Consider the following 27,579-nt stretch of genomic DNA (forward strand, 5'->3'; position numbering starts at 1 on the left):
GAGAGATTGAGGATCAGTATTTGGCTCTTGAGATGGTGTTTATCCATTTATCCATTCATTCATTTCTTCAGGAGAGTAAATCTGAGGGCCTGGCCTGGGATAGCGAGGGAGAAGGACAGAGTGTGGGCAGTTGTGGGTAGAGCTGGGAGCAGACGGGGCCGACCCACATGCTGCAGAGTGACCCGTCTGCAGCGTCCTTTGCTTTATTGGGTGAAGGCCAGGAGGCTGTGCCCTGGGTGCTGTGGCACAGTCTCGTGCTTCTGGTCCCGTACTCCGGCTGGCAGTGAATTGGAAACGGCGAGTCTGGCGTGGAAATGGGTCACCAGGGTAGGGCTGTGGAAGGGTCCCCTCCCCAGGGGCCCTGCTTCCTGGTCTGCTCCACTCCGTGTCACTTCTGTTATTGTGACTAACACAATAAAAGGCAACGGATGGAAGACGGAGTTTATTTGCTGACAAGTCCAGATTCCAGCCATTTCTGCAGTGAAGTCACAGCAGAAACACTAACAGACCCACAGTCAAGGGCAGAGAGAACTGGTGTGTGGAACGTCAGCACTTTAAATCCAGAGACATTATTATAAGAATTTATTTAGAAAGACCATACTGATCAAACATTTGAAAATCAGTTAATGCAATTTACATTCATTAAAAGATGGAAAAAATAAAACAAACAAAAACCATTTGATCACCCAGATAAACTCACATAATGAGTTGTAGTAGAATTTACCACTTGACCTTAAAGTTGTGCTTTTCTTTTTAAATGCACTGATTTCTTGGGAAATCTATAATAAAAAGCAATTTATTTGATCTGGGAAAAGACACCTGTCCTGCTTCTCACGTCAGGCACAGGGGCAGAATATTCAAATTTTTCCATTTTGCGTCTGGAGCATGATGGTACTGAGCAGTGGGGAAAATGGCACATCAATAAACAAAAGGTTTTCTGATATCGAAGAATATGAAATTGCCAACAATTCCTCTTGATATAGCCAGATACTTAGGAAGAAAAAAAAGAGCCCAGACAAATGCATAGTATTAATAAGATATTTAATAGCAAAGGGTACAAAATCACTGTGAATAAAATTCTGATAGAAACAAATGAAAACAAAGTCCAGAAGATGATACGTTGAACAATGATATTAAAAATGCCAAATATTTATTGTGTGCTGCTGATGAAGACAATTTTGTTTCTGTATATACAGGCATGTGCTATTTTCATTAAAAAAAGAAAAAGAAAAAATATATAAATTGAAGCAAAAAATTGCCAAGTATTCAGAGAGCACCGACAACATGGTAGAAAGACTTTCCTTGGACAGCCATAAGACACTGTCAGGAAAAACGCAGTGACGCCCACGGAGGAGTGGACTGGCGGTGGTGAGGCGGAGCGCAGCCAGGCTCTCTCTCAGCCACTCTGCCAATAGACAGTTGCTCCGGGGAACCAGAGCAGTTTTCTAATCATGTGTGTTTGACTTGCTGGTCTGCACCTACTCCTCCTCTCTATTTAGGCATCCGGGGAACCATCAAGCTGCGTTTAAACTCCACCTGTAAGCTGTGAGGTTTGATTAGACAAGGAGATTGTTTGGGGAAAGCGTCGGCGCCGACCTGGTGTCAGCACAAGCCACATCACGCTCAGCTTATCGGGTTCCTGTCAGAAAATCTAACCTGGGATTTGCCCTAAGACAAGAGGAGTCCTCTCTGATGACAAATACACCCCCCTGCAGCAGTCACTGCCCCGAGACAGACTTCTGAGCTGACGGCTCGCTTCTTAGATTTAATTTTGAAACTAACGCACCAAATCTGCGTGAAACCGACGCTCGGTGTCTTGGTCTGTTCGTGCCCACAGAGGAGTGGACGTTTGTTGTCTGAACCGAGCCTCGGGTAAGCTCACCCAGACCGTTTCTAGCTGGTCTGTGCGGCTTCGCTCTGGTGAGCCGTGTGCATCCTTTTAGATAAGGGTCGGTGTGGTGAAAGAAGATGCCCCACAGGGCCTCCGGGAGCGGCACTGTGAGGAGGCGTGGCCCGCTGGAGTGGGTGTGGCCTGCTGGAGGAAGTGTGTCACTGGGGGCAGGCTTTGAGGTCTCGGACGCTCAAGCCAGGCCCAGTGTGGCGTTCAGGGCTGCTGCCTGCTGATCTGATGCAGAACTCTCAGCTCCTCCTCCCGCACCATGCGTGCCTGCCTGCCATCCACCATGATTCCCGACGTGATGCTAATAAACTAATAGACCTCTGAAATGGTAAGCCAGTCCCAATTAAACTTTATAAGACTCGCTGTGATCATGGTGATCAGAGCAATAAAGCCCTAAGACAGGCAGGAAAGGTCTGGACACTTTTTTGTTTTGTTTTGTTGGTTGTTTGGTTGGTTTTTCAAGATAGGGTTTCTCTGTGTAGCCCTGGCTGTCCTGGACTTACTCTGTAGACCAGGCTGGCCTCAAACTCACAGAGATCTGCCTGCCTCTGCCTCCCTGAGTGCCAGGACTAAAACCACTCCTGGCTGGTCTGGTTACTGTCACGGCCTGTCTCCTGTTATATCCTTTATTTCCCACTTGTTTCAATGTATTTATGTGGTTGTTTTGAATGCTTAGAACTGTCTTTAAAGTTTTTACATTAAAAGTTTAAGCCAGTCTACCGTGATCAAGTAGGCTTCATCCCAGAGATGCAGGGCTGATTGAACATATGAAAATCTGTCAATGTAATCCACCATATAGACAAACTGAAAGAAAAAAAAAACACATAAGTATTTCATTAGATGCTGAAAAAGCCTTTAATAAAAATCTAACACCGTTTCATGATATAAGTCTTGGAGAGATCAGGAACACAAGGGACATACTTAATCCTAATAAAAGCAATTTGTCACAGGCTAATAGCCAACATCAAGTGAAATGGAGGGAAACTCAAAGGAATTCCCCTAAAATCAGGAACAAGACAAAGCTCTGCCCACTCTCTCCATATTTATTCAATATAGTACTTGAAGCTTTAGCTACAGCAATAAGACAACTAAAGGAGATCTGGGGGATACCAATCGGAAAGGAAGAAGTCAAAGCATTGTTATTCACAGGAGACATAAAAGTACACACAAGTCACCCCCAAAATCCGACCAGAAAACTCCTACAGCTGATAGACACCTTCAGTTAAGTGGCTGGATACAAAATTAACTGAAGAAATTAATGACCTTCCTATACACAAACAAAAACAGGCTGAGAAAGAAGATAGGGAAACAGTACTGTTGCTGACAATACACAGTATTCGGCTAATATGTTTTCATTATTAGCCCTGTAGTTAGCACAGCAGTATTATCTAACCTGCTATCGTAATCAATAAGACACAGACACCTGTTAGAGTTTATAATTGCCTTATTTACCTTGCGCTGGGCAGATAATCCACCAACAGTACCTCACGATCCAGCCGCATCCCAGGCCATCTGTGTTAACCATTCCCATCTGGATCCCTCTGGTCCATAATCCCAAGCACTTGCTAATGTTCTTCATCTGGATCACTGTCTCCATCCACACCATTCTTGGAGTTTTTCCTCCTGGCCCACATGGATATCTCTTTACCTAACCTATGGCAGCTTCCTCCTCCCTCCTCTCTGCCTGTCTGTCTCATTCCCTTGATTCTTCTCTCCCAAAGGCCTCCAACTTTGGCCACACTACCCCACTCTTCCCTGCCCAGGCCTAACTAGACATTCAGGAATAATGGCTTAGGCAAGGTTGAACAGCAACACTTGGGGTACATGACAGTTTGCTCATAAACAGTAATAGTCTTGGGGTCAAGAAATTAACAAATACAAAGCACCAGACCATACTCCGACACAATACCCTTCACAATAGCCACAAATAATACAAAAACATATATTGGTGTAACCCTAACCAGGGAGTGAAAGACCTGTATGACAAGAGCTTCAAGTTTCTGAAGAAATAAATTGCAGAAAATATCAGAAGATGGAAAGATCTCCCATGCTCATGGATCAGTAGGATTAACATCCTACCTACACTCTACAGACTCAACAAAACTCCCATCAAAATTCCAGCACAATTCTTTACAGACCTTGAAAGAGCAATACTCAACTTCATGTGGAAGAACAAAAAAGCCCAGGATAGCTAAAGCAATCTGATAGAATAAAAGAGCTTCCGGAAATATCGTCATCCCTGATTTCAAGCTCTACTACAGAGCTATAGTAATAACAAAACAAAACACATGATATTGACATAAAAACAGACAGGTTGATCAATGGAATCAAAACAAAGACCCAGATATAAGCCCGCACACGGATGGACCCCTGGTTTTTTATAAAGAAGCCAAAAATATAAAGTGGAATAAATAAAGCATCTTCAGCAAACAGTGCTGGTCTAACTGGATGCCTGCCCATAGAAGAATGCAAACAGACACATATTTATCACCCTGAACAAAGCTCAAGCCCAAGTGGATTAAAGTCCTCATCATAAAACCAGATACACTGACCCTGATAGAACAGAAAGTGGAGATCAGCCTTGAATGCATCTGCGCGGGAGACGACTTCCTGAACAGAACACCAGCAGCAGCGCAGGCTCTAAGATCAACAATTAATGAACGGGACCTCAGGAAACTGACACTTTGCTTCTGTAAAGCAGAGGGCGCTGTCAGAATGGGAATGATCTTCACCAACCCCAAATCTGGCAGATTTACAAAATATATAAAGAACTGAAGAAACTAGACATCAACAAATCAAATAATCCAGTTAAGAAATGGTGTATAGATCTAAACAGAGATTTCTCAACAGAGGAATTCCAAATGGCCAGGAAGCATTTAAAGAAATGTTCACATCTTTAACCATCAGGGAAATGCAAATCAAAATGACTCTGAGATTCTATCTTGCACCTGTCAGAATGGCTAAGATCAAAATCTCAAGTGACAGCACATGCTGTGGAGCAAGGGGAACCCTCCTCCACTGCTGGTGGGAGTGACTTGTAAAACCACTTTGGAAATCAATCTGGTGCTTTCTCAGAATACTGGGAATCAATCTACCTCAAGGCCCAGCTATACCCCTCCTGGGCATATACCCAAAAGATGCTCCATCCTGTCACAAGGACACTTGCCCAACTATGTTCATAGCAGCTTTATTCGTAATAGCCAGAAACTGGAAACAACATAGGTGCCCCTCAACTGAAAAAATGGGTAGAGATAACGTGGTATGTTCATACAATGGAGTATTTTTATTACTCAGCTATTAAAAACAATGACATCATGAAACTTGCAGGCAAATGGATAGACAGAGAAAAGATGATCCTGAGTGAGGTAACCCAGACCAAGAAAGACACACAGGGTATGGACTCACTTATAAGTGGATATTAGTCGCAAAGCACAGGATAATCATGCTACAAACCATAAACCCGAAGAAGCTAGGTAACACGGAGGACCCAATGGGGAAGGGGTCACTCCAATCTCATAGAGAGGAAGAAATAGATTAGACATCAGGGTTGGGGAGGAAGTGGGGATGGGAATAGAGGGATGAAGTTGAGGGAGGATCGAGGGAGAGAGTACCGGGAAGGACAACTGGATGGGGTGGGAGCATGTCTGGAAAGATCTAGAAACCTCGGGCAATGGAAACTCCCAGGAATCTACGCGGATGACCCTAGCTAAGATCCTAATGATCTTAGCAATGGGGAATATAAAGCCTGAACCAGCCATAACCAGGAACCAAGACTGTCAGTGGCGGGATTGGGACACCAACCCAGCCACAAAACCTCTGTCCCACAATTTGTCCTGCCTAGAGATGTGCAGGGGTAAAGATGAGCAGAAACGGATGGAGAGGTAACCAATGACTGGTCCAGCCTGAGAGCGCTGCCATGAGAGGGAGCCCGCCCCTGGCACTGTTGGTGATATATCGTCTGCTGCACTTGCAGACAGGAGCCTGGCATAACAGCCATCAGAGCAGAACAGCTACAGAGAGCCACATCAGGCAGAGCTTGGGGAATCCTGTGGAGGAGGGGGAGGAAGGATTGGAGGAGCCAGAGGGGTCAAGGACACCACAAGAAACCTACAGAACCAACTAGCCTGGGTCCATGGGGGCTCACAGAGACTGAACTGGCAACCAGGGAGCATTCATGGGACGGACAGACATCCTCTGCACATGTGTAGCAGTTGTGCAGCTTGGTCTTCACGCGAACTCCTAACAGCAGGAGCAGGGGCTCCTCTGACTGTCGCCTGCCTTTGGATCCTTTCCCCTACCTGGGCTGCCTTGTCTAACCTCAATAAAGTGCTTCTAGTCTTACTGCAACTTGGTAAGCCAAGGATGCTGATATCCATGGGAGGCCTTCCCTTATCAGAGGAGAAGAGGAAAAAGATGTATGGGGGGAGAGGAGAGGAGAGGGAGGGGCTGGAAATAGAGGAAGGAGGGAAAGATGTGATAGGAATGTAAAGTAAATAAATAACTTAACTGATAATAATTTTAAAAGATTAAGCCAGCTGGGCATGGAGGCACATGCTTCAATCCAAGCACTCTGGAGACAGAAGCAGGTAGATCTCTGAGTTCGAGTCCAACCTGGTCTACAAGCCAAGAAGGACTACATATGTAATTACAATGTAGAGCGTGGTGTTTGATTTACACGTGCACATAAAATTCCTGAATTCAGCATATGAATTTCCTCACATATTTGTAACTAAAAGCCATGTTGTGGGGATATAACCATTCCTTTCTGCTTTCTATAGCTTGTCCCCAAAACTGATTGTTTGGGGGAAATGTGATAAGGGATTATGTCACAGAATAGACTCGGATGCACCAGACAAAGGGCAGGATATACAAGGGAGCAGGACAGGAGGGGCCTTCTGTCCAGGGGCTGAGCAGCCACCAGGGAGCAGAGAGACAGGAGGAGGCAAATCCTGGGAGAGCACCAGCAATGGAGGAATGTGGGCCAAGCAGGACAGGTTTTCATGATATGGAGACGGGGAGAACTCCTTCCTTTGTCTTGTCACCTCAGCTCAGCTCAGGAGTCCTGCAGAACACGGAGACAGTGTGTTTCCATACCTCTGTGGTGCTTCTCTGAGCACCCCAGGCCTCTCCTGATGGCATGGCAATGAGCAGAGAGGAAGTTCTCGCACCCCGAGTCACTTCAGAGCACAGGCTTCCAGTAAGTGTGGGAACAAGGCTCAGTGCAAACTGCTGGCCAGACCCCGGCAGTGCCCAGTGGCTCTCCCTGGACCCATGCGTTTCTCAGCCTGTTCTTCAGGCTGGCTAATATCTCTCTTATCTGCAAGTCACCGCTGCTCAGGCTTCACTCTAGCCTCCAAAGGCTTGGTTTCAGCAGCTGCTTGGAGCTGCGTGGTCACTGGGGGGATGGCCATCTTCACAGAGGTTCTGCCAACTGCCCGGTCATTAGCCTAAGCAGAGCTATGATGCTCCCCTCTCAGACGCTGCACAGTCTCAGCCACCACCGGGCTCCTTACCTCTCAGATTCCTGAGGTAGACAAACAGCCCCATCACGAGGAAGAACAGACCAAGCACCAGGACCAGGACCCCGGTCAGCATCTTGCTCTGTGCAGAAGTTGACTGAGCCCCTGAGGAGAAAAGGCAGGTTTTACCTCAGATCCCACACCCCTGCTGGGGGAGCAGAGCCTGGGGGAGCTAGAGCTGGCCACTCCTGGGAAGACATTTTCAGAGTCACACAGAACAGCCATGGGTGAGGGCGTAAATGTCTGGGGTCTCTCTGTGAATCTACGCCGCTCCTTGTAGCGACAAAGGTGACGCTATTTCTGTCAGCACAGCGGCAGCAGCTGGTGTCTGGGTGCTGTGGGACACCACACGTGTTGGCCAACAAAACGGTATCCATGAGTGTGGCATCCATCTCTACAACCAACAGTGAAGGAGCAATCAGACCACGGAGCCAGCTGTGGCGCCCGGGGACATTTTCTGAGCCGTTGCCTACCGAGGGCATCAACCATGAACAAAACAAAACCAGGAGGAAGCAAGCACCTGGTGAGCCAGAGCCGGAGTGGCCCTTTGCCCTTATCCTGCTTCCGGTTCTGTCTTGTCTCAAGACAGAGTCATCTACCCTTCCTTCGCCCTGTAGCAGCAGCCACCCTGACTCTTGGGTGGCCCTGCTGGACTCAGCTGCACATGGAGCATTCTCGGGTGTGGGACCACCATAAAGTGGGGCTCAGGAGAAACTTGGTCCCCTATTGCCTGCCGCTCGGCAGTCGTGCGCCGCGGAGGACGACCTGCTGGAGTCCTCCACAGCCTAGAGAACTGCGCTGGGTGGAACTGGCCTCCGCAGATCTTTCACGGGGACGCCAGCTTACAGCCCGGCCAGCAGCCCCGCCTTAAACAGCGGCTGCCTGTGAGGAGCTGCGCCTGATTGCACTTACTTCCTGGGGCTACGGCCTACAGCTTAGAGGTACGCTTTGTCCCGGTTCTTGCCAGAGAGCCCAGCTCTAACGCGTGCTGTCCTGGGGACATTTGTCTGCATTGACGCCTGTGGCAGAGGGCGCCCAGAACTTCACCCAATCTAGCTAAACATTTCCGTGCGGCTCCTTTCTTAATCAGCCAGCATAGTGGGCATAGACATCGAACTGGGTGAGGAACAAAAGCTAGTAACTCGGAAAATCTAGTCATCCTTCACTGTGGAATAAGCCACGCCCCTCCGTGGTGGGCGGGGCCTCACAGGGCCAGAGAAAGCTGACCGATGGGGTGAGCCACGCCCCTCCGTGGTGGGCGGGGCCTCACAGGTTCAGAGAAAGCTGATCAAGGGTGAGCCACGCCCCTCCTTGTGGGCGGGGCCTCCCAGGGCCAGAGAAAGCTGAGAGGCGGAGGTGAGCCACGCCCCTCCTGGTGGGCGGGGCCTCCCAGGGCTGGGGCTTTCCCACTCACTCCACTCCACGGTGACAGGGCTGCTCAGGCTGGGATGCTCCACCCGGCAGGCGTAGACCTCTCCGCTCTGGGGGACCGTCTCCAGCATCACCAGGGCCTGGTAGGTCCAGTCTCCATTGGGGATCAGGCCCGTGGACGAGACCCCAGCCTTCTCCTCCTGGCCGTTCCGGAACCATCTGACCTCAAGGTCGCCCGGGTAGAAGTCATTCACAGAGCAGATCAGGAGGTTGTGGTGCTCCAGGCGCTGCGTCTTTGCAGGGTGCACAGACACCTTGGGCTCAACTGGAGGAGAGAGGGTGAGAGTGAGTCACGAGGGCGGAGCCGTCCTGCTGCTGGGCTCCTGTCCGCCTCCCTCCACCCAGGCGGACATCCTTGAAGCCCTAGCAACCCTGTCCCTCAAATTAATCCTGACAGCGGGGCCTACCGGATCTGAGGAAAACTGTAAGGTCTTATGTTATAGATGGAGCAGTAATTCATTATTAAAGGGAAATAGTTGGATATGGCTTAAAGCAGTGTAGATGGATCATGAGTACAGTACCTCAAGTACAAACACCTAAAGCAGCTCAGGCAGGAATGGTTTTCCTGGGAAGCAGGAGCAGAGAAAGGCGATTCTCAGGGGCCCGAAAGGCAAGAAAAAGCTAAAAAGTCATTACATTTAGGGCTAGAGAGATGGCTCAATAGTAAAGACAGATGGTCTGAGTTCAGGTCCCAAGTCCCACATGGCGGAAGGGTAGAGTGGCTCACGCCGGCTGTCTTAGGGTCTCTGCACAGAGAGACAGAATTCCTCTGTCTCTGTCTGTCTTTGCCTCTCTCTCTCTCACACACACACACCCCTTAACCCGTACACACCCCTTAACCTGTACACACCCCTTAACCTGTACACACCCCTTAACCTGTACACCCGCCTGTGCTCACCTTTTAGCTTCAGCAGGAAGATATCAACAAGGTCGTAGTTGTTTCTGCACCTGTCCACTGAGGCCCGATAATTGTCCAGGACGTCCTTCTGGCTATTCAGGTCCTCGGCGATGGGCGCCCCCAGCTCAGTCACTGCCAGGAACTTCCCAAGGTTACTGTCGAAGCGGGCAAACTCTTCCTGGTTATAGATGAACCTGGTCGCGCTCCACACATGCTCCCTCCCACTGAAGTAATGGCACTCGGCCTTCAGCTGCAACAGAAAATGTGCTGTGGGGACAGGAACACACTGGGTCACAGGCTGTCTGCGAGGAACTCTGCTCCTTCACCTTTAATTCCCTCCTGCCCACACCACGGCTCCGTCCTCATCACCTGAGGCACAGGGAGACTGCCGAGGGTTGTTACTCTTGCTGTGATGGAATATCCTGACAGAGGACTCTGGAGAGGGGATAAAGGCCAGTGAAGTGGAAGGTTCTGGTTTCTTTGAAGACCGAGTTTTATCATGTGATATTTTGCTGTGAGCTCTCACATGCGAGGAGCATGACTTTGGCCAGCTGAGAACATCCGTGGGTGGACTTTGAGGAGAGGACATATACAGAGGCCCAGGATCAGTGACATATCGCTTTTTGGATCAACATCACTTCATTGATCTTGGTGCTTCAACACTTGACTTCTCAGAGAGAAATGTTCCGTAGAGCTTCTCAGAGTTTTATGCCTTTTGCTGACTACATGTTGCTGCTTGGTGTTGGCCTTTGAACTGGACTGCTGGTATCTTGACAACGGATTATGGTAATCCCTAATGACCCATCGACCCTAATCATCAGGAAGTAGATAAAATCGGACTACAGCCCCTTTCCCTACTAATCTCCTACCTAAGGTTGCAGGGATTGGGGTTGGAAGAGATGTAAAGGTACATAAGAACCCTACATAAAATCTAAGCCTACAGGCCAGAGCCCAGAGAGTGTTGGAAGGCTCCAAGAAAGAAGAAAAATACTGTGGCTTTTCCTCTGCTGCTCCTGTTGCTGTTGACGCAGTTTGATGAGAAGAAGTTGGAGATATCCTGAAACGAAGATTGAACTTGCTCCAAGAAACTTGACAACCCTAACCAGTAGGAAGTAGCTATAGAGAACTATGCCCCCTCTCTCCATTAACCTTCTTTCTCTTCTGCCTGGCGTTGGTGTGTTGGAAGGGATTGGAGTGGAGAAGAGAGGCAGAGGCAGAAGGAACCAAAATAAAATAGACTTAGAAAATAGCATCAACAAGAGGATAAACCCGTGCAAGGACCTGTACATCTCTCATCTAGTGTCTTCCTCTCTCATACTCTTCTGGGACCTCAACCTAAGGGATGGTGCTCCACACGGTGGGCTGAGTCTTCCTGCATCAACTAAGAATCAAGACAGACCCACGCAGACATGCCCACAGGCCGGCCTGATACAGATAATCCCTCATTAAGACTCTCTTCCTAGGAGATTTAGTTGGAGCTGTGTCAAGTTGACAGTTAAAACTAGCCAGCACAAAGCCCGTGCAGAGCAGGGACCCCTTCCTGTCCTGCTCCATCCACCCGCTGCTGCCCCTTCTCATACCCACAGGTCTTCACCTTCACCATAGACAGCACACATCTGGAATATTCTATAAAGCACACTGGAGAACCGACTCTGTGTCAGGCCTCGCTGCCCCTGGCAACCCTGAGAAGGAAAATTCACTCTCTCCTTACACTCTTGGAGCTCAAAATTAGTGGAAGTGAGGGATGAAATTGCCTCACCTTTTGACTCAGCAGGAGGTGATTGTAATAACAGAGAGTAGCAAAGCAGACACGGCACAGAAGGAGGAGAGGGGAGGCTCTTCAGATGATGTCAGCAAGAAGAAAGGGTGGGTAAGGGGCAGGGAAGCAAGTGTGGCAACAAACACCATTGTGTAGAGCTTGAAAGAGTTGATGGACTCAAGAAAACAGAGGACCGTGGGGCTGAGAAAGTGAGGGTAGGAGGCAAGGGACTAGGCTGCACGTGTCTTGGGGGATCCCAACCACTTCAAAGACTTGACTTCCCAAACAAGAGGAAATGGTAGAAGGAGGTCATGGTGGGATTCCGCTAGCTGTTGTGAAAGCGGCGTCTATGGGACCAATGAACTGGTGGGAGAGTCACACCTGGCACAGAGGTAAATGTGCAGTGTGACAGGCAGTGTTCCCACTGCCTACCTGTGTCATCACTCGGATCCTCAAACATCCCTGTGCAACAGGTGCCGTCTCTCTCACTCATGACAAATCCACAGGTGTCTTCTCTCTCACTCATGACAAATGCACAGGTGCCGTCTCTCTCACTCATGACAAATCCACAGGTGCCGTCTCTCTCACTCATGACAAATGCACTGTGGAGTCAAATGGCTTCTCTGCATTGCACATCACGGCAGGTCTAGAAAGAGTTAGACAGTGTGGGGAAATCTGGCAGTGATGTCCTGGGTAGATACCAGTCAAGATGGCAGAACATAAGGCATGATGCTAGTTCAGGGAAGAACTGGGGAACTGTTTAAAGAACAACTGTAGTGACAATTTTAGAATTTTGGTTCTTTTTAAAACACAGAACTGTTAGAAGAAAGTGTTTTCATTTTAATCCCAGATATAGGATGGAGGGCTGTTTGGGACTCTCCACAGCAACTGACCAGGATTTGCCTCGTGCTCTAGCAGAGGCGTGGTTTTGCTGGCTGCAGACAGTTCCTGCGATTGTGTAACATTTCTAATTCTGGGAACATTTTGGAGGGTACATAAATGCTAGAGCCCTGATAGGTGAGGTTTTTTTTTCATTAGCTTCATACTTTTTCACCAGTAGACATCAGTTCTCTTTTTGTGGGCCCTTAATTTAGGAGAGCACTAGCTGCTCTTCCAGAGGTTCTGAGTTCAATTCCCAGCAACCACATGGTGGCTCACAACCATCTATAGTGAGATGTGGTGTGTAGGTGTATATGCAGACAGAACACTGTGTACATAATAAACAAACAAATAAATAAATCTTTGTTTTTATTAAGAAAAGAAATATATAGAACTAAGTGAATAGAGGGTTATATTGGTGGTTGTTCTGGGAGGTTGGTTGTATGTAGCTTGTTAGTAGTTGTGCTCCAAGAAGAAACAAAAGGAAAGAAATTGAATTCAGGGATCTCTCTCCATATAGATCCTTCTTTCTCTCCTATGTCGTATTAGGGAGTAAATGGCAGGGGAGTGGGGATTAAAAGGTGGGAAAAAGAAGAACCCATGAAATAACAAAGAGCAGACAACCACCGAGGGAGAACACTGAACATCAGCCAATCAGTGATGGGTATTCCAAGCAAAGCAAAGAGTCACCATGGTTAGTTACTCTGTGTGTGTGTGTGCGCGCGTGCGTGTCTGTGTGTCTGTGTCTGAGTCTGTATCTCTGTCTGTCTGTCTGTCTGTCTGTCTGTCTGTGGTGTGAAGGTGGGAAACAAAGTGAATCCCAGCCAGCAAGGTGGTGTGTCTATTCTCAGATGCCTGGGATACTGAGACTGAGACTGGAAGATGGCAATTTAAGTTCTACCCAGTCTTTGTAATGAGTTTGGTGTCAGCCTAAACAACTTTGCAACACTCTGTTTCAAAACATAAAAAAAAAAAAGGATGTAAACAGAGGGATGGTGTAGCTCAGTGGCAGGGAACTTTACTCAGAGACACCGGAGGCCATGACATCAATCTCCCACACTAGAGAGAAAGAACAAACTTCAGCCTCAGGTCCCTGATTGGAGTGTGTATGCGTCGCTCCTTGCTGCTGCAGTATCTGAATGGAGTCCTTAGTTTGTTTATTTTTATTTTATTTTGACTTGTGACTTGAAAGGGTAAAGGGTACAGTCATGCCTGGGAAGGCACCGAGGGAGGAGCATGAGGCATCTCCTCACATTGCCTGTGAAGTCAGGAAGCAGAGAGATACAAGAAGTGGTCCAGCTAAGAGCTGCAAGGCCCTCTCCCCGGTGACAAACCTCCCCCAGCACTGCTCCACCTCCTCAAGGCTCTACAGCCCTCAAACTCAAGGTGACCGCAGGAGACTGAGTGAACCTGAGAGCTATAGGGGTCACTGCACCTTCAAACCGCAGCAGGGGAAACCCCACTGCAGGAGGAAGGTGAGCAGGAAAGGCCACCAGACCCTGTCACAGACACAGACAGCAGGAGAGTGACAGTTCTTTCAAGCATGACAGTTTGGGGAGCTTGGTGGCCTGATAGTGACTGTTCACCTCAAGAGAAGGGGATTGCTTTGGTCCATACAGTACAGAGAAACCATGCTGGTGCCCTGACATTTTCTTCAGAGGCTGACAGTCAACTCCCCATGCCAGCGGAAGTGTGTGTACCTCACTGTAGGTTATGGCCCCTTCAGCATCCTTCAGGATCAGTTGCTGCCATGGTAACAAACAAATTCCATCCTACTTGTCCTTTCAGAGCCTTGCTACAGCCGCTGGAGTTTGACAGATGTTGCAAAGTGCTGACTCTCTATCCATGTGTCCATCAAGAGTTAGGGAATGTAATGAAACTTTTGGCTTGTTTTTTTTTTTTGTTTTTTTTTGTTTTGTTTTGTTTTGTTTTTTTGTACTTGATGGAAATATGTTTTTGTTTTCATCCCAAGTGTGAGATTTTAGTTGCGCTGTAATTTGTCCACATTTGTTAATTGTCTCATGTGGGGTGTGGCTTTTGCCAGCTGGTAATGGCCACCACAAGGAGAGGGGCATGATCTAAGACTCTGAGAGTATAAATATGAGAGCCCAGAATGAGAAGCGTGTGGGTGAGAAGGTGTGTGGTGTGTGGCGTGTAACAGTTTGGAGAGACCCAAGACACAGTGTGGTGGTTTGGAGCAGACAGACAACAGAAATGCTTCAGGGTGTTTCTGCAGTTGAGAGAGATTGGTAAAGCCCCATCCACCCTAAACATTCAGGAGAAGTAAAGGGGCCCTCTCTCCCTGCTAACCTTCTCTCTCCTACATAGAGTTGGGGGGTTGGAAGTAGATAGAGTTTTAAAGCGAACGCTACAGGGGAATCCCTGTTTCCTGATGCACTTGCAGAAGTGTGAGTCCCAGAAGCCCTGATCTCAGATTCACCTAGTCTTTCTTGACCTTGGGAATGTGACTTTTGTTGCAAAAGTTCTTGGCATCATTGAAGTTGTCCCCAAGGCCAGAGGACGGACTCATCCATGTCCTGTAGCTAACAGTGCCATGAGTTCTATCTTCAGCTCAGCTTTCCATAGGTCACCACAGGCTCCCATAGGTTATCCACAGATATTACATCATCATCATTGTCATCATCATCATCATCATCATCAGTAGTAGCATTTTGGTTTTTCAAGACAAGGTTTCTCTATGTAGCCCTGGAACTCATAGTGCAGGCTAGCCTTGAACTCACAGAGATCTGCCTTCCTCTGCCTCCCAAATGCTGGAAATTAAACTATGCTTCCACAGACATTTTTATCCATATCCTACACTTTCAAGATGTCAGAAAAACCCCAAGTCTCTACACTACTGTGCTTAACCTGAAGGGCTTGAAAAAAACCTTCTTTATTATCCAGAGTGTGGATAACCATGTCATAAGCTTAAATATTATCTTCCTTTGTCCTAGATAACCGAGGGATGATTTCCACACTTTAGGAGTCTAGACTACAGCTTTTGGTGCCCAAACCCCTGATACCAACCTACTTTTTCCTTCTGACCTACAGGGATAACTCCACCAACATTGCTAAGATTGCCACAAACCTCAGTACCAACTCTAACCATGTGACAAAACACACAGGGGAGTCCCTTCTGTGTTCCACAGCCCCGAGTCACAGTTACTGAGGCCACAGTCCCCAGAACCATGAGACCAACTACATTCAGTTCTCTGGACCTAGGGAAATCCCATCCTTAGCTTTACAGCTGTAGCCCCTAAACCTACAACCCCAGTTGTCTCCTGCATCCATCCTGAGAGTCCTCAGGAGAGTCGGCTATGTCTTGAGGATAGGACTGCTCGTGTCACATTCTTTGTTGTCCTATACCAGTGCTGAGACATCAAGCCAGCCTTCTTCATACACTACATCAACATGGCCATCTTGGCTAGACTGAGCAGGCTCAGAGCACACCCCCCTGGACCCCAACATCACTGTAAAGCTGGAAACCTTTATGAATCACTGAAGGTTTCTATTGCTGTGATGAAACACCATGAGCAAAGCACCTTGGGGAGGAAAGGTGCTATTTGGCTTATGTTTCCACACCATTGGTCGGGGAAGTCAGGACAGGGACTCCAGCAGGGCAGAAACTTGGAGGCAGGAGCTGATGCAGAGGCCATGGAGGGGTTCTGCTTTTTGGCTTGCTCCTCCTTGTGACTTGCTCAGCCTGCTTTCTTATAGAACCCAGGACCACCATCCCATTGGTGTGCCCACCCACACTGGGCTGGGCCTTCTCCAATCAATCACCAACTAAGAAAACACTTTACAGGCTTGCCTACAGCCCAATCTTATAAGGATAATTTTCAATTGAGACTCCCTCCTCTCACATGACTCTAGCTTGTGACAAGTTGACATAAAATTAGCCAGCACAGTGAATGCAGCCATGTTGTCATTAATTAAAGATGAAGAAATTTCTCTGAGTACACTTTTGAGTTCTGTTGTAACCAAGCTTCAACCATCCAATCCACTGACTTTCTATAGCCTACCTAAATAAAAAACAAACAAACAAACAAATAAAAAAACCCTACTTATTCCAAGATCCAATAATAAACAAAGAAGCAAATGTTACACTAGTTTCACATGGACCAGAGAAAGAACACACCTCTAAAATAATAGTTCTCTATAAGCAGACTTCTGTTTGCAGGAAGGATATGAAATGTATGAAGAATTCAAAATTACACAATTACAAGATATGTTCAGATACAAGAAGCTAAAAGAGTCTCAAGTAGCTCTCACCCAAATAGTCCTCCACCAAGGCATATCACACTCAAAATGTCAGGAGGACATTTAGACTACTGCAGTATTTTCAAGAACAGGGTTGAATCACCAGGAAAGAGGGATTAATGCGAGAAGAAGGACACACACAGAGAGAAGGAGGGAGGGAGAGGGAGAAAGAGAGAACTAATCCTAAAACAACAGACAAATATCAAATCACATAAAGTAAATGCCCATTAGACTTATATTAGATTTCTTAGAAGAAACAGTATAGGCCTGAAGAGAATAGAAAAAAATATTGAAGGGAAAAAAAAAACCTCCCTGTTGACAGACTATTATACCCAGTGAAACTATCCTTGAACTATAAAAGAGAATGAACTTCTTATATAATTAGAGACTGAGGATATTTGCTACCTCTTGGCCAGCTTTAGAAGAAATACTTCAGTGAATATGACATCAGAAAAAACAGCATGATAACTGACACTATGGAGACACATGAATACATACAGCCAAGTAGAACACGTATATAAAAGAGATCAAAACTTCAGATGAGAAAAAAACTGCAGTCACAAGACTAAGTAATAAGAGGGGGGTATGGCCTCGTGAGTAACAGCACACAGTGGCAAGCCTGACTTTGATTCCCAGTTCCTGCGTGGTGAAAGGAAAGACTTACTAGCAATTTGTCCTCTGACCTCCATACGTGCTGTGGCATGCAAAGAAAGAAAGTGGTGGGGAGAAAGGCAGGAAGGAAGGAAGGAAGGAAGGAAGGAAGGAAGGAAGGAAGGCAAACATAATAAAAATAACCTTGAATACAAATGAATTAAATTCACCAATCAACTGATATAAACTGGCTGAATGGATAATAACTAAGACTCGACTATATACTGGTTACAAGAAACTCATCACCTTCATGGACACCTATAGAGGTTAGAAATGAAAGCTGGGGAAAGATATATCACACAAAGGGAAACTAAAAGTGAGTCAAAGTAACAACACCCATACCAAGTAAAGCAGGCTTTGCATTTTAACAAGTGAAAGAGACACATGGAAACAACGTAATACATAAGTCAAACAGTGAAGAGTTTGTTAGCCTGGGTATAACTCCATTTTGAAATAAAGAACCATCTTGACTGGGAGCTGAATTCAGGTACCAGGAAATATCACAGAATGTACACTTGTTAGAGAACAAACAGCCTCCAGGAAATATCACAGAATAAATATTTCATAGAAAATAGAGACAATCTCCCTGGCAATAATCAATGAGAATCGGGTAAGAAAATTCTCCCCAGTGTTTCAGATATAGTTCAGAAGAACAGCAATTGTGATCATATGTCTTAGGCAATTGTGCCTCAGAGAAGGTCACCTCGCCCCTCTAACTTTTACCTGATCCTGTAATGTCAAGGCATGAACCCCCCCCACATGCTTGCTGTCATGGAAACATGTGTCCCCCTGCTTGCTGTCATGGAAACCCCCTGCTCACAGTCTTTCCCTTTAAAAACCCTGCTCATTCAGGGCTCGAGGTCCCACCTCTCTACTGCTGCATCAGTGAGACTTGGGTCCCAAGTTCTATTGCTCTTGTGGTAAAGCTCTCTTGCTATTGCAAGAGTCATCTCCTGGTGGTCTTGGAGGATCCCACGAACCTGGCATTACAATATTAATATATTTAAAGAGAGATAGACTGTAATACAGTGATAAATGTGTGTCCCCCATGCTCCTCAATGAACAGATGATCAGAGAGAGAAGCAACAAGAGATCTGCGTTTAGCTACAGGGCACAGCCAACACAGCGTGCAGTCAGTGAACGCCTCATCCGGCACAGCAGAATGCACAGCTGTCCTGGTGGCATCCCCAGGACAGAGCACATGTTGAGACAATTAAGACTCAATAAACTTTGTGTCAAATCAGCTTATGTAACATCCCAGGCCAGAACAAAGTAAAGCTACAAATAAAAAACAGTTACGAAAGTGGAAACAGTACAACCGGGGATGGGTTATATGACAAGCCCCTAAATGGCTGCTCTGATGGGAGAAACTAAGAAAGAAAATAAAGAACTTTCCAGAATCAAGCAAAGACAGTCACACAACACACCATCTGTTGGTGTCAGCAGAAACTGTAAGAACAGGGAAGTTTGGGGAGTTTTTGTCGTTTCTTTAGAATTATATACCTGAGTGCATTTATTGTGCAAAGTGGTGGGTTTCACACAGACATCTTCAGTCAGGTGTAGCATGTACTTCAACCATTTTTGTGGTTTCTTTCTCTCCTGCCCTCCCTGCCTCCTCCTGGTGCTTTCCGTTTCCCAGACTGGCCCTTCACCTGCACAGCAGCCTGTGTCCTGAGTCTGGCTTATTCCAGCTTCCTTGACTGTTGCCAGTTCTGTACTGTTTTCTGGAAATGGTACTACTTTGATTTTATTTTATGGCTAAAGGAAACTTTTTTTTAGTAATAATGTATTACATACAATGATATAAAGTAATAAAAAGCAACAAAAATGAACACATCTCGAGGAGTTAGGAAAGCAAGAATGGCCCAGACCTGAAATCTGCCAAGATAAGAAACGATACAGATCACTTCCTAAATCAATAAGGTAAAACAAAAGTTCACGGCACAAGTGATTGGTGAAGTAAAGAGCCATTCTTAAAGGATTAACAACACTGGCAAACCATTGTCTACAATAACCAAGAAACAAGAGAGAGAGAGAGAGAGAAGGCCTAATAAATGAAATCAGAGATTAACAGAGGCATTATCGGTTAACTACGTAATACAGTGGTTTGTAAGACCCTGCCTTGAAGGAGTCTGTCTCAAACAGCTGGCAGGCCTGGAGGCCGATAAATCCCTGAGCAAACACAGCCCACAGTGACTGGACCAAGAAGAATATAAAACAGCACAGACCAGTAATAAAGAGAGTTCAGGTCGTGGTGTGCTGCCAGATTTTATGAAACGTTTGAAGAATCAGTTCCAATCATAGTTACACTCTTCTAAAAAATGGGAATGGAGAGCTCTTTGCAAACCCTTCCTTGTGAGGCCAGGATTCCCTGAAACAAATTGGCAAAGATCCAGCCAAAATCAAGCCAGGGTCATACCCTTTATGAACAGAGATTCCAAAATTTCCAATAAAATCAGGAAACCAAATTCAACAGCACGCCAAAAATTCACAGGCCCTGTCTGGTACGACTCAGCTTTCAGATGGAAGGATGGTGGAAACGTGCAAGAAAATAAGTATGAAATAGCAAACCAGCAGAAGGAAGGTCACTGCACAGACAAAAGGAAAGCTCTTGGTAAAATTCATGCTGTTTATGATAAGCAAAACTAAAAAGAAAAAAAATAGGCGTAGAAGGAACATACACCAAAAGGGTAACTAACAGCAATATGTAAAAACCTCAGTGGGTCTCAGAGTGGGTGGCGCCAACGCCATTTCTTCCTGGATCAGATAAGATAGAAACCGTCCACACTCACTGCTCTTGTACGCTGCCCTAGTGGGAGCCTCTGCAAGAGCCATTAAACAATAAAAAATTGGAAATATGCGAGTTGGAAGGAAGTTATCCATGTTTGCAGGCACCATGATTTTAATACACATAAAAACCTAAATAATCCACCAAAAGCTGTTAGAACTGAATTCAGTGAAGCTGCCAGGATCGAAATCAGCACACAAAAGGCTTTTGTGCACTTTCTGTAGCAATAATGAACTTGCTGAAAGGCACCTTTAAAGACCAGGCCTACGGCTGAAGAGTTGGCTCAGTGGTTAGGAGCATTGGCTGCTCTTACAGAGGTCCTGGGTTCGATTCCCAGTACCTACATGGCAGCTCACAACCATCTGTTACTACAGTTCCAGGGGATCCATTGCCCTCTTCTGGCCTCTATGGCCACTGCATGCTCACGGCATGCTCACGGCTTGCATGCACGCGCACGCGCGCGCGCGAGCACACACACACACACACACACACACACACACAGTTAAACCTTCCATATACATAAGCAATCTTTCAAAAATGTGAGCATCAGAAAACCAAATAAGCCAGTCAAAACACAGGAAAGGGAGCTAAAAAGTCACCTCCCAGGAGAAGACAGACCATCCCAACACCCAACGAGCATTTGAGAGACACCCAAACCCCAACGGGATGTTGTCTCAGCAGTTAAGGTGGCTCAGCAGACATTAACAAGTGCTGGTGAGGGTAGAGTGAAAGGGAAAACCCTCACACTCTTGGAAATGAGGATCAATATAGCCATCGTGGTGAACAGGTGGAGAATCGTGGGTATTAACCCAAAGATGAAATATTTGTATCCAAAACAAACAGCAGAGATGCCTACCCGTGGATGGACAGATGGAGGAAGTGTGCTGTGTGCGCACAACACAATCTTACTCGGCCACGCAGGGAATGAGACCCGTCACTTGGAGCAGCCTGGAAGCCACAGGAAGCTGTGATGCTAAGTGACAGGAGCAGATTCAGAAAGACAAATACGACGGGTTCCCACTCGCTGGAGGTGGGGCACCTGGGGATGGTAGAGGGGGGGAGGTGACAAAAGATGAAAAGGGACGGAAAGAATGTCAGTCAGTGAGGAGAGGTGCGTTCTCTGCAGTCTGGCTCGGTCACCAGCCACTGGAGGGACACCGATGTCAGGGGCTGGAGAGAGCGCTCGCTGCTGCTACAGAGGACCCAGGGCTGGACCCCAGAACCTGCATCAGGCGGAGCATAGCTGCCTGTAGCTCCAGCTCCACGGGATCCAACGTCCTCTCCTAAACTCTGTGGGAATCTTCACTCACGTTTACACGCAGGTGCACACACACACACACAGTAACAAAAACTTGATGTAGCCCAACACAGTGTAGCCCAGGTTACCCTGATAACACATTTTAATAAACTTTTTGGGTTTTGTCGCATCTTGTTTAGCGCGTGTGTATGTGTGTCGTGGCTCCTGTGTGTGTCAGAAGACAACTTCAGCCCCCTACCCTGTGAGCAGGGATCAAACTCAGCTGTCAGGCTTGGGGGCGTGCACGCTTACCCACTGGGCCATCCGCTAGCCCTCAGGTAGGCTGTTTCTTTTCTTCTGAACTGCACGTGTCTATTTTCATTCAGGCGTGGGGGGCTCCTCTGAGTGTGCGCTTGCACCACTTGTGTGCTATGCGGAAGCCAGAACAGACGGCTGTGAGCCAGAGCTTCGGTAGAGCCCTGAACAACCCTCTCTCCGCCCAGAAAAAATTTCTGACCCCAAGGAGTGAATTCCAAGACGGACAAAGCCCGTCTCACGACCCGCAGACACCCCGAGGGCCTGCCTGACGCTGGGAGTGTGGGCATTGCTGCCCTGTGTCTCCCTGGACTTAGCAGCACTCATCAGCGCGGCCTTCCTCAGCCAGTGGCCCAGCCTGAGGGCGCAGGGCGCCTGAGAAAATGGGTGGACGCCCAGCCAAACGCTTGTTTGCTGACTGAAGTCAGATTCCATACTGAACTTCTCACCTTGAGCTTAAGCCCCCACCCAAGAGGGAGGCGCACACTTGGCGCCTCCTCCTTCTCTCCCAGCACAGGGCCCTGCCCTCCCAGTCCACAGCACAAGGGGGTCCAGATGCTGCTTACACACCAGGCCACAGTGCACAGCTGTTGATGCTGGCGTCCTCAGCGGCCGCTGGTCTGCAGGTGCAGAGAGCTAGGGCTGCTGGCCATGGGGGTTTCCCTGCGTTTCCCTGTGATGCATGAGCAAGTTCTGTTGCAAGGCCTGGGCCACCACAAACAGACCCCACCAGGTGCCCCCTGGGCCGCACAGGGCTAAAGCCACCACAGGGTCCCCTAAGGCAAAGCCGAGTATATCCATGTGAGTGCGTTGGTCATTGGACTTGAAGAGGGAAGCCACAGGCGAAGGCTCCCTGATACCTCGAGGGACCTCCGCCTCATGTTCTGTGAAAAAAGATGTGGTTTTGGAGTCATGGCACTCTGGAGTGCAGAGTGCCCTGTAAAGTTGGTGAGCTGGAAGTACCGCCCTCTGGAACAGAGGGGAGAAGTAGAGCATCCAGAAGTGACCTGTCGTGGGGACCTTGTCTTCGTCGTGGGAGCTGAATCATTACTGTGGACTTGCAAAAGCAGCTTGTTCTCTTTGTTACTTTGTTTCCCTCTGTGTGTCTCTCTCTGTCTCTCTGTCTCTGTCTCCTGTCTGTGTCCTCCCTCCTTCCTTCCCTCTCTCCCTCTCTTTCTTTCTTTCTCTCGCTCAGTTTTCTGTCCTACCTCCCTGCATGGGATCATGAAGCAAACGTGCACACAGCAGCTGTGAGCACATGAACACTGTACTTCCCAGCCTCCAGAGCTACAAGAAATCAGCATTCACGCGTGTGCGCACACACTCACATATACACTCACACAGACTGGTGATACATATATACACACACGCACATATATATACATACACTGTATATATATACACACACACATATGTAAGACTTGTGTTTCTTTCATGTCCTTACACAGCCTAAGACAACCACGTGTCCTGGGAAAGGTCCGAGAGGACTGTAGAGACCGACAGCTCCACATGGATGACGGAGAACAGATGATGGAGCCTACAAACTTTGGGGAAGCCTGCCCGACCAGGCTTTGTTTCCTGATTGGCTTCTAGCCGCCTCCGAGCTGCCGATCCTGACTGACCACACTTGACGCACGAAAACAGAATCTCACATCTTAAACCAGTTGCGTCCTCTGCTTTACGCTCCGGCAGGAATGCAGCTGGCGCTAGGGAAACGGTGCAGGGCCGCTCCGAGCCGCAGCAGACTCCAGCCTGCGCTGGGTTTTCAGAGGACCCGCTGAGTTCGAGGTGCCAGCCAGCACACCACTGATGCTCCCTGTCTCGGAGGCCGAACCAAGCATTAAGTTCCAGGCTCGGCCCCAGGGTCCCTTCGGCAGAAGAGATGACCCTGCGTGCTTCCCATGACAGCACCCCAGCACGGTGCAGGGTCCCTAAACATTAGGGTTCGGGGATAAAAGAAAATGGCCCCGATCCCTCCTGGCATCATAGCCAGAAGTGCCAATGCTGCAGATCCCAGAGAGAGGCCAGCACAGTCTCCTAGGACAGGGCTCCCCAGATCCCTTCACTGCTCATAAAATCTTCAGAGAATCCCTCCCCCCTTTTTCTATCCTAACAATTTAGAGAGGTTCTAGACAGGCCATTCTTTTAGCTTCTTGACTCCTTCATCTTTTCAAGCCCCTAGGAAATGTGAGGTCAGGCTGGAGGGGTCTCATGAGGAAGGGGACACGACCCATGTGTTGATTCCATTCACAGGCCTCAGAGGAGCGTCCAAGACCCTTTTATATGGAAATAATTTAACATTTTGTGTTTAAAGGAAGTGCTCAAAGAAAAAAAAATGTCAAGTTTACCTACTGAAGACAAACTGAAGCTGTCCCCCTTCCTCCCCAACCCCCAACAGCCCAGCCCTGAGGCATGCACTTACGTCGGGGGTCCCGGACCAAAGCCACGGGAGGGCTCAGCGCCACCAGCGCCGCGATCACAGCTGCCACACAGGGACCTCTGGAGCACCACAGACACACCATGCTGGAGGGGAGGAGAGAGAGGACAGTGGGCAGAGAGGCCGGCCAGCCCGGCTGGCTGGGGAAGGTGAGCGAGCCCACCCACTGCCGGGCGGGGCAGCCACAGCGCTGAAGAGCCAATCGGCCGCAGAGGGGGCGGCAGCATCGGTCGGAGGTGCAGGGGGGAGGTCTCTCTGAGGTTTCCAGTTTCCTTTCCTAAGCAGACCGCTCCGGCTCAGAGCTGCAAAGCTTTGATCAGGGTGCGTCCGCCGCCCTGGAGTGGACACTGCGCTGGGCCACCTCTTCTGACTCAGGGCAGCCCTGGCACCACCGTTCTGCCCTGCGATTATTAAACCTGTGAGAGTCCAGTCCCGATTAGGGTTCCCGCCACGACTTCCCCTGCTGAGGGAAATCCCCTGTTATTTATCCCCTTCTACTTTCTCCTAAGAAAGGGCATAAGAACTCTTTGCTGATGGATGCATATAAGGGCACAAACACTAAATGTAAACTCACAGCACTGGTGAAATAGGAACTTCCTGTTACATAATGATTACCCGGTATATTACTTAAAGGCAAGAAGTTAGGTTAAGAATGCGCCGTGAGTGACAGCTCCGTATAGGAACGCTAACACTGATCCACTGTCCTGAAAGTCACTCTATCTGTCTCTATAGTTCTCGGGGCAGAATTTGCCACGCTGCCGTGGCTGTCACTGGAATCCATTGACCGAGTTCGTGAGCACCTAACAGTACTCAGAACCGCCCCAGGGGCCTTTCTGCTAAAGCTTTTTAAAAATGCTTCACAGAATATATTTTGATCATGCTTTCCCTCCCCCAGTTTCTTCCAGTGCCTTCCTACCTCTCTCCTTATCCAACTTTGTCCTCTCTCTCTTTCACACACACACACACACACACACACACACAACACCAAGAAATACATGTATACAACCCCACACACTGTATGAAAATCAAAATAAGTGCAGATGTGGAACATTTTAAAAGTGTTTCTCCGAGTTTAGTGTTTCACCTTTGAAAACTCTCTGCTGAGATCTGTAATTCTCCTTTTGTGAGTGGTCATTATTTTCCTCATGCTTAGCTTTGTTTTTTTACTTCTTTATATGTGTTAGATACTACCCCTCTATCAGCTGTGTAATCTATAAAGATATTTTCCCATTCTGTAGGTTGCCACTTTGCCTATATGATGGTGCCTTTTGCTGTACAGAAGTTTTTCATTTTCATGAGGTCCCATTTGTTAATTGTTGGTCTTGTGGCCTGTACCCCACTGTCTTCTCTGTCAGGCTCAGGGTACCCAGCCATCTGCTGAGGTCCTTGATCCAGTTTTGTGCAGGTGATAAGCATGGACCACATTCTTCTCCGTGCAGCCGTCCAGTTTGACCTGCACCACCAGTTGAAGAGGCTTTACCCACTGTGTCTTTTTTACTTCTTTGTCAAAAGTCAGGTGTGTGGGCGTGTCTGGGTCTTCAGTTCGATCCCCTCGATCAACGTGTCTGTTTTATGCAACACCGTCTTCTTTTTATTACTGCAGCTCTTTAGTACAACAGAGCTGGAGGTGTGGCTGGTGACACCCTCATCAGTTCTCTTACTATTCAGAATTGTTCACCTAGCCTGGGTTTTTTGTGTTTCCAAACGGAGCTGAAAATTGTCCTTTCAATTTCTGTGATGTATTGTCTTGAACTTTTGATGGGGACTGCGCTGATTCTGTTTAGAGGAATTTTAATTCAGAACATGGCATCTCTGGCAAGAAGACATCACATCCAAAGACCTTCTAGGTTTGTGTGATCTGGCTGGAATACAAATATGTTTTTAATCCAGAAGACAGAGGCAAGAAGATCTGAGTTCAAGGGCAGTCTGGTACAGAGAAAGTTTCAGGTAAAGAAAAGCTTAGGTCCAGGTGTGGTGGTACACACCTTTGCTCCCTAACAATGAAGGTAAAGTTAGTTTGTAAACGATACCACCCATGTTTGAAGGTGATATCTAATTGAGCGGCAGAACATATAATGAATCAGAGAGAGATTTGACAGGATAGGATACACCCAACTCTCATGAGAAAAGAAGGGAAAGGGAAGCTACTTAAGGGGCAATGAGGGAAGAGAAAAGAGGCAGTTTTATAGGGCCAGTCATAAAGAGACAGGTTACAGAGAGAGAGAGAGAGAGAGAGAGAGAGAGAACTCAGGTGAAGACTGAATGAGCCAGAGAATGAGGAGCCAGGAGATTAGAAAAGATTGCTGGAGTTAGTTGAGCCAAGCAGAGCAATTCAGGGACTGAGAGAAAGGCCAGATTGTATAAGTCATCTAGGAGAGGTGTTTGAGCCAGAACAGCTGAGCTGAACCATCCAGCACGGAGCTCTGTAAGAACAAGAAAGGGTGAGCTCATTCAGCAGGAAGTCTCAGAGGCTGAAAACATTCTTGGCCTGGGTTAGATTGTGGAGAGGCTAGACGCTTCCAGGACGAGGCCTAGATTGGCTGATAGAGGCCTTAATCCTCGGAGACAACAGTTTCGAATGAAAGTTTCTTTTATACTGTCTGCTGAAACTTTAAATAAACATAAAGAAAAAAACCCACACATTTTACAAGTGCTGCCCAGGGTGCCAGGCTCAATAGACAGAATAAAAGAAACTTTCACTGGACTATTTCAACTGTTTCAGCTGAGGTCAGCGTGGGCATGTCCCAACAGGAGCCTCAGCAAACACATTGTTGGCTCTTTGAAAGAAAGTATCCGTCCCTCTTCAGTAAAATTAAAAAGGGATCCTTGTGAGCTGCAGGAAATCCACCTGAATCCACCTCTCAGGCCAAATGAAACCCAGACAAGGACTGCCAATCAACAGCCTACTGCCTGTCTCAGAGGTGGGATTTCTGCCCCTTTCCCCGTTTGGGGACTCCCCTTTCCTGGCCTCCTGATTGCTAATTCTTGCACCCGACACTGGCTGATTGGTGAGTCTTCACTTCTGGTTGGCCTCAATGCTTTCTGCTACTCTTGCCAACCCACATCTAAACCCTTCACCTAGGCCCTTCTTCCTTGGGTGAGATCCCTCTACCTGCACGGCTTCTCTCCCTCCCCCCTCACACTCCTGCGATATCCTAGCGATAGGTAACTGTGTCTGCTACAGACAACTGTGCCCTTGGTCTCTGACCAGCCCTGACAAGCAGCTAGAACAGACTGTACCAATCTACTGAGTCAAACCTTGCTCTTGGGACACTTTGACAGGTCACTCAGTCCTACCTGCCCAATGGGAACAGTCCATTCTTCCGTTCCTCCAGACTCCCCACTGAGTTGTCTTCTGGAGAATTTTAGAGCACCTGAATTAAGGGCTTCCAAGCTTACGCACCTCTGCAAACAAACCTGGCCTCAATTTCCTTGAGATGACAGATCCAAACAAAACCTTTGTAATTACTGCCAGTGATCGGTAAATAGAGGTTCCCATGTTCAA

The 27,579-nt window shown here is 47.7% G+C and overlaps 1 protein-coding gene across 3 annotated transcripts; it reads right to left on the reverse strand.

Moving 5' to 3' along the window:
- Positions 1 to 1,145: 1,145 nt before the first annotated feature.
- Positions 1,146 to 24,209, reverse strand: LOC110543117 (H-2 class II histocompatibility antigen, E-D beta chain-like). 3 transcript variants are annotated; one of them, XR_009586662.1, is made up of 6 exons: positions 24,060 to 24,209; positions 9,749 to 10,015; positions 8,834 to 9,115; positions 7,414 to 7,524; positions 2,621 to 2,704; positions 1,146 to 2,035 (listed from the first exon to the last, which is right to left on the reverse strand). XR_009586662.1 is itself a non-coding variant. In XM_060369086.1 (5 exons), exons 1-5 carry the CDS (start codon positions 24,157 to 24,159, stop codon positions 2,679 to 2,681), a joined length of 786 nt encoding a protein of 261 aa, XP_060225069.1. In that variant the 5' UTR covers positions 24,160 to 24,209; the 3' UTR covers positions 1,146 to 2,678. The 3 variants fall into 3 exon arrangements, 2 of the variants coding, with proteins under 2 accessions (XP_060225069.1, XP_060225070.1); XM_060369086.1 differs by having other exon boundaries at positions 1,146 to 2,704; XM_060369087.1 differs by lacking the exons at positions 1,146 to 2,035; positions 2,621 to 2,704 and adding an exon at positions 2,718 to 6,962.
- Positions 24,210 to 27,579: the final 3,370 nt, after the last annotated feature.

This window comes from Meriones unguiculatus, chromosome 16 (genome assembly GCF_030254825.1).
Source record: "Meriones unguiculatus strain TT.TT164.6M chromosome 16, Bangor_MerUng_6.1, whole genome shotgun sequence".
NCBI classification, from domain to species: domain Eukaryota; kingdom Metazoa; phylum Chordata; class Mammalia; order Rodentia; family Muridae; genus Meriones; species Meriones unguiculatus.

Bases quoted from the DNA above. Each gene is read 5' to 3' on its own strand.
- LOC110543117 (XM_060369086.1), bottom strand. From the start codon at position 24,159: ATGGTGTGTCTGTGGTGCTCCAGAGGTCCCTGTGTGGCAGCTGTGATC. The intron at 10,016-24,059 runs GTAAGTGCATGC...CTGTCCCCACAG, and splicing joins TTTGGTCCGGGACCCCCGAC to CACATTTTCTGTTGCAGCTG. The intron at 2,705-7,413 runs GTAAGGAGCCCG...TTTTTCTTTCAG, and splicing joins CTACCTCAGGAATCTGAGAG to TTTGTCTATATGGTGGATTA.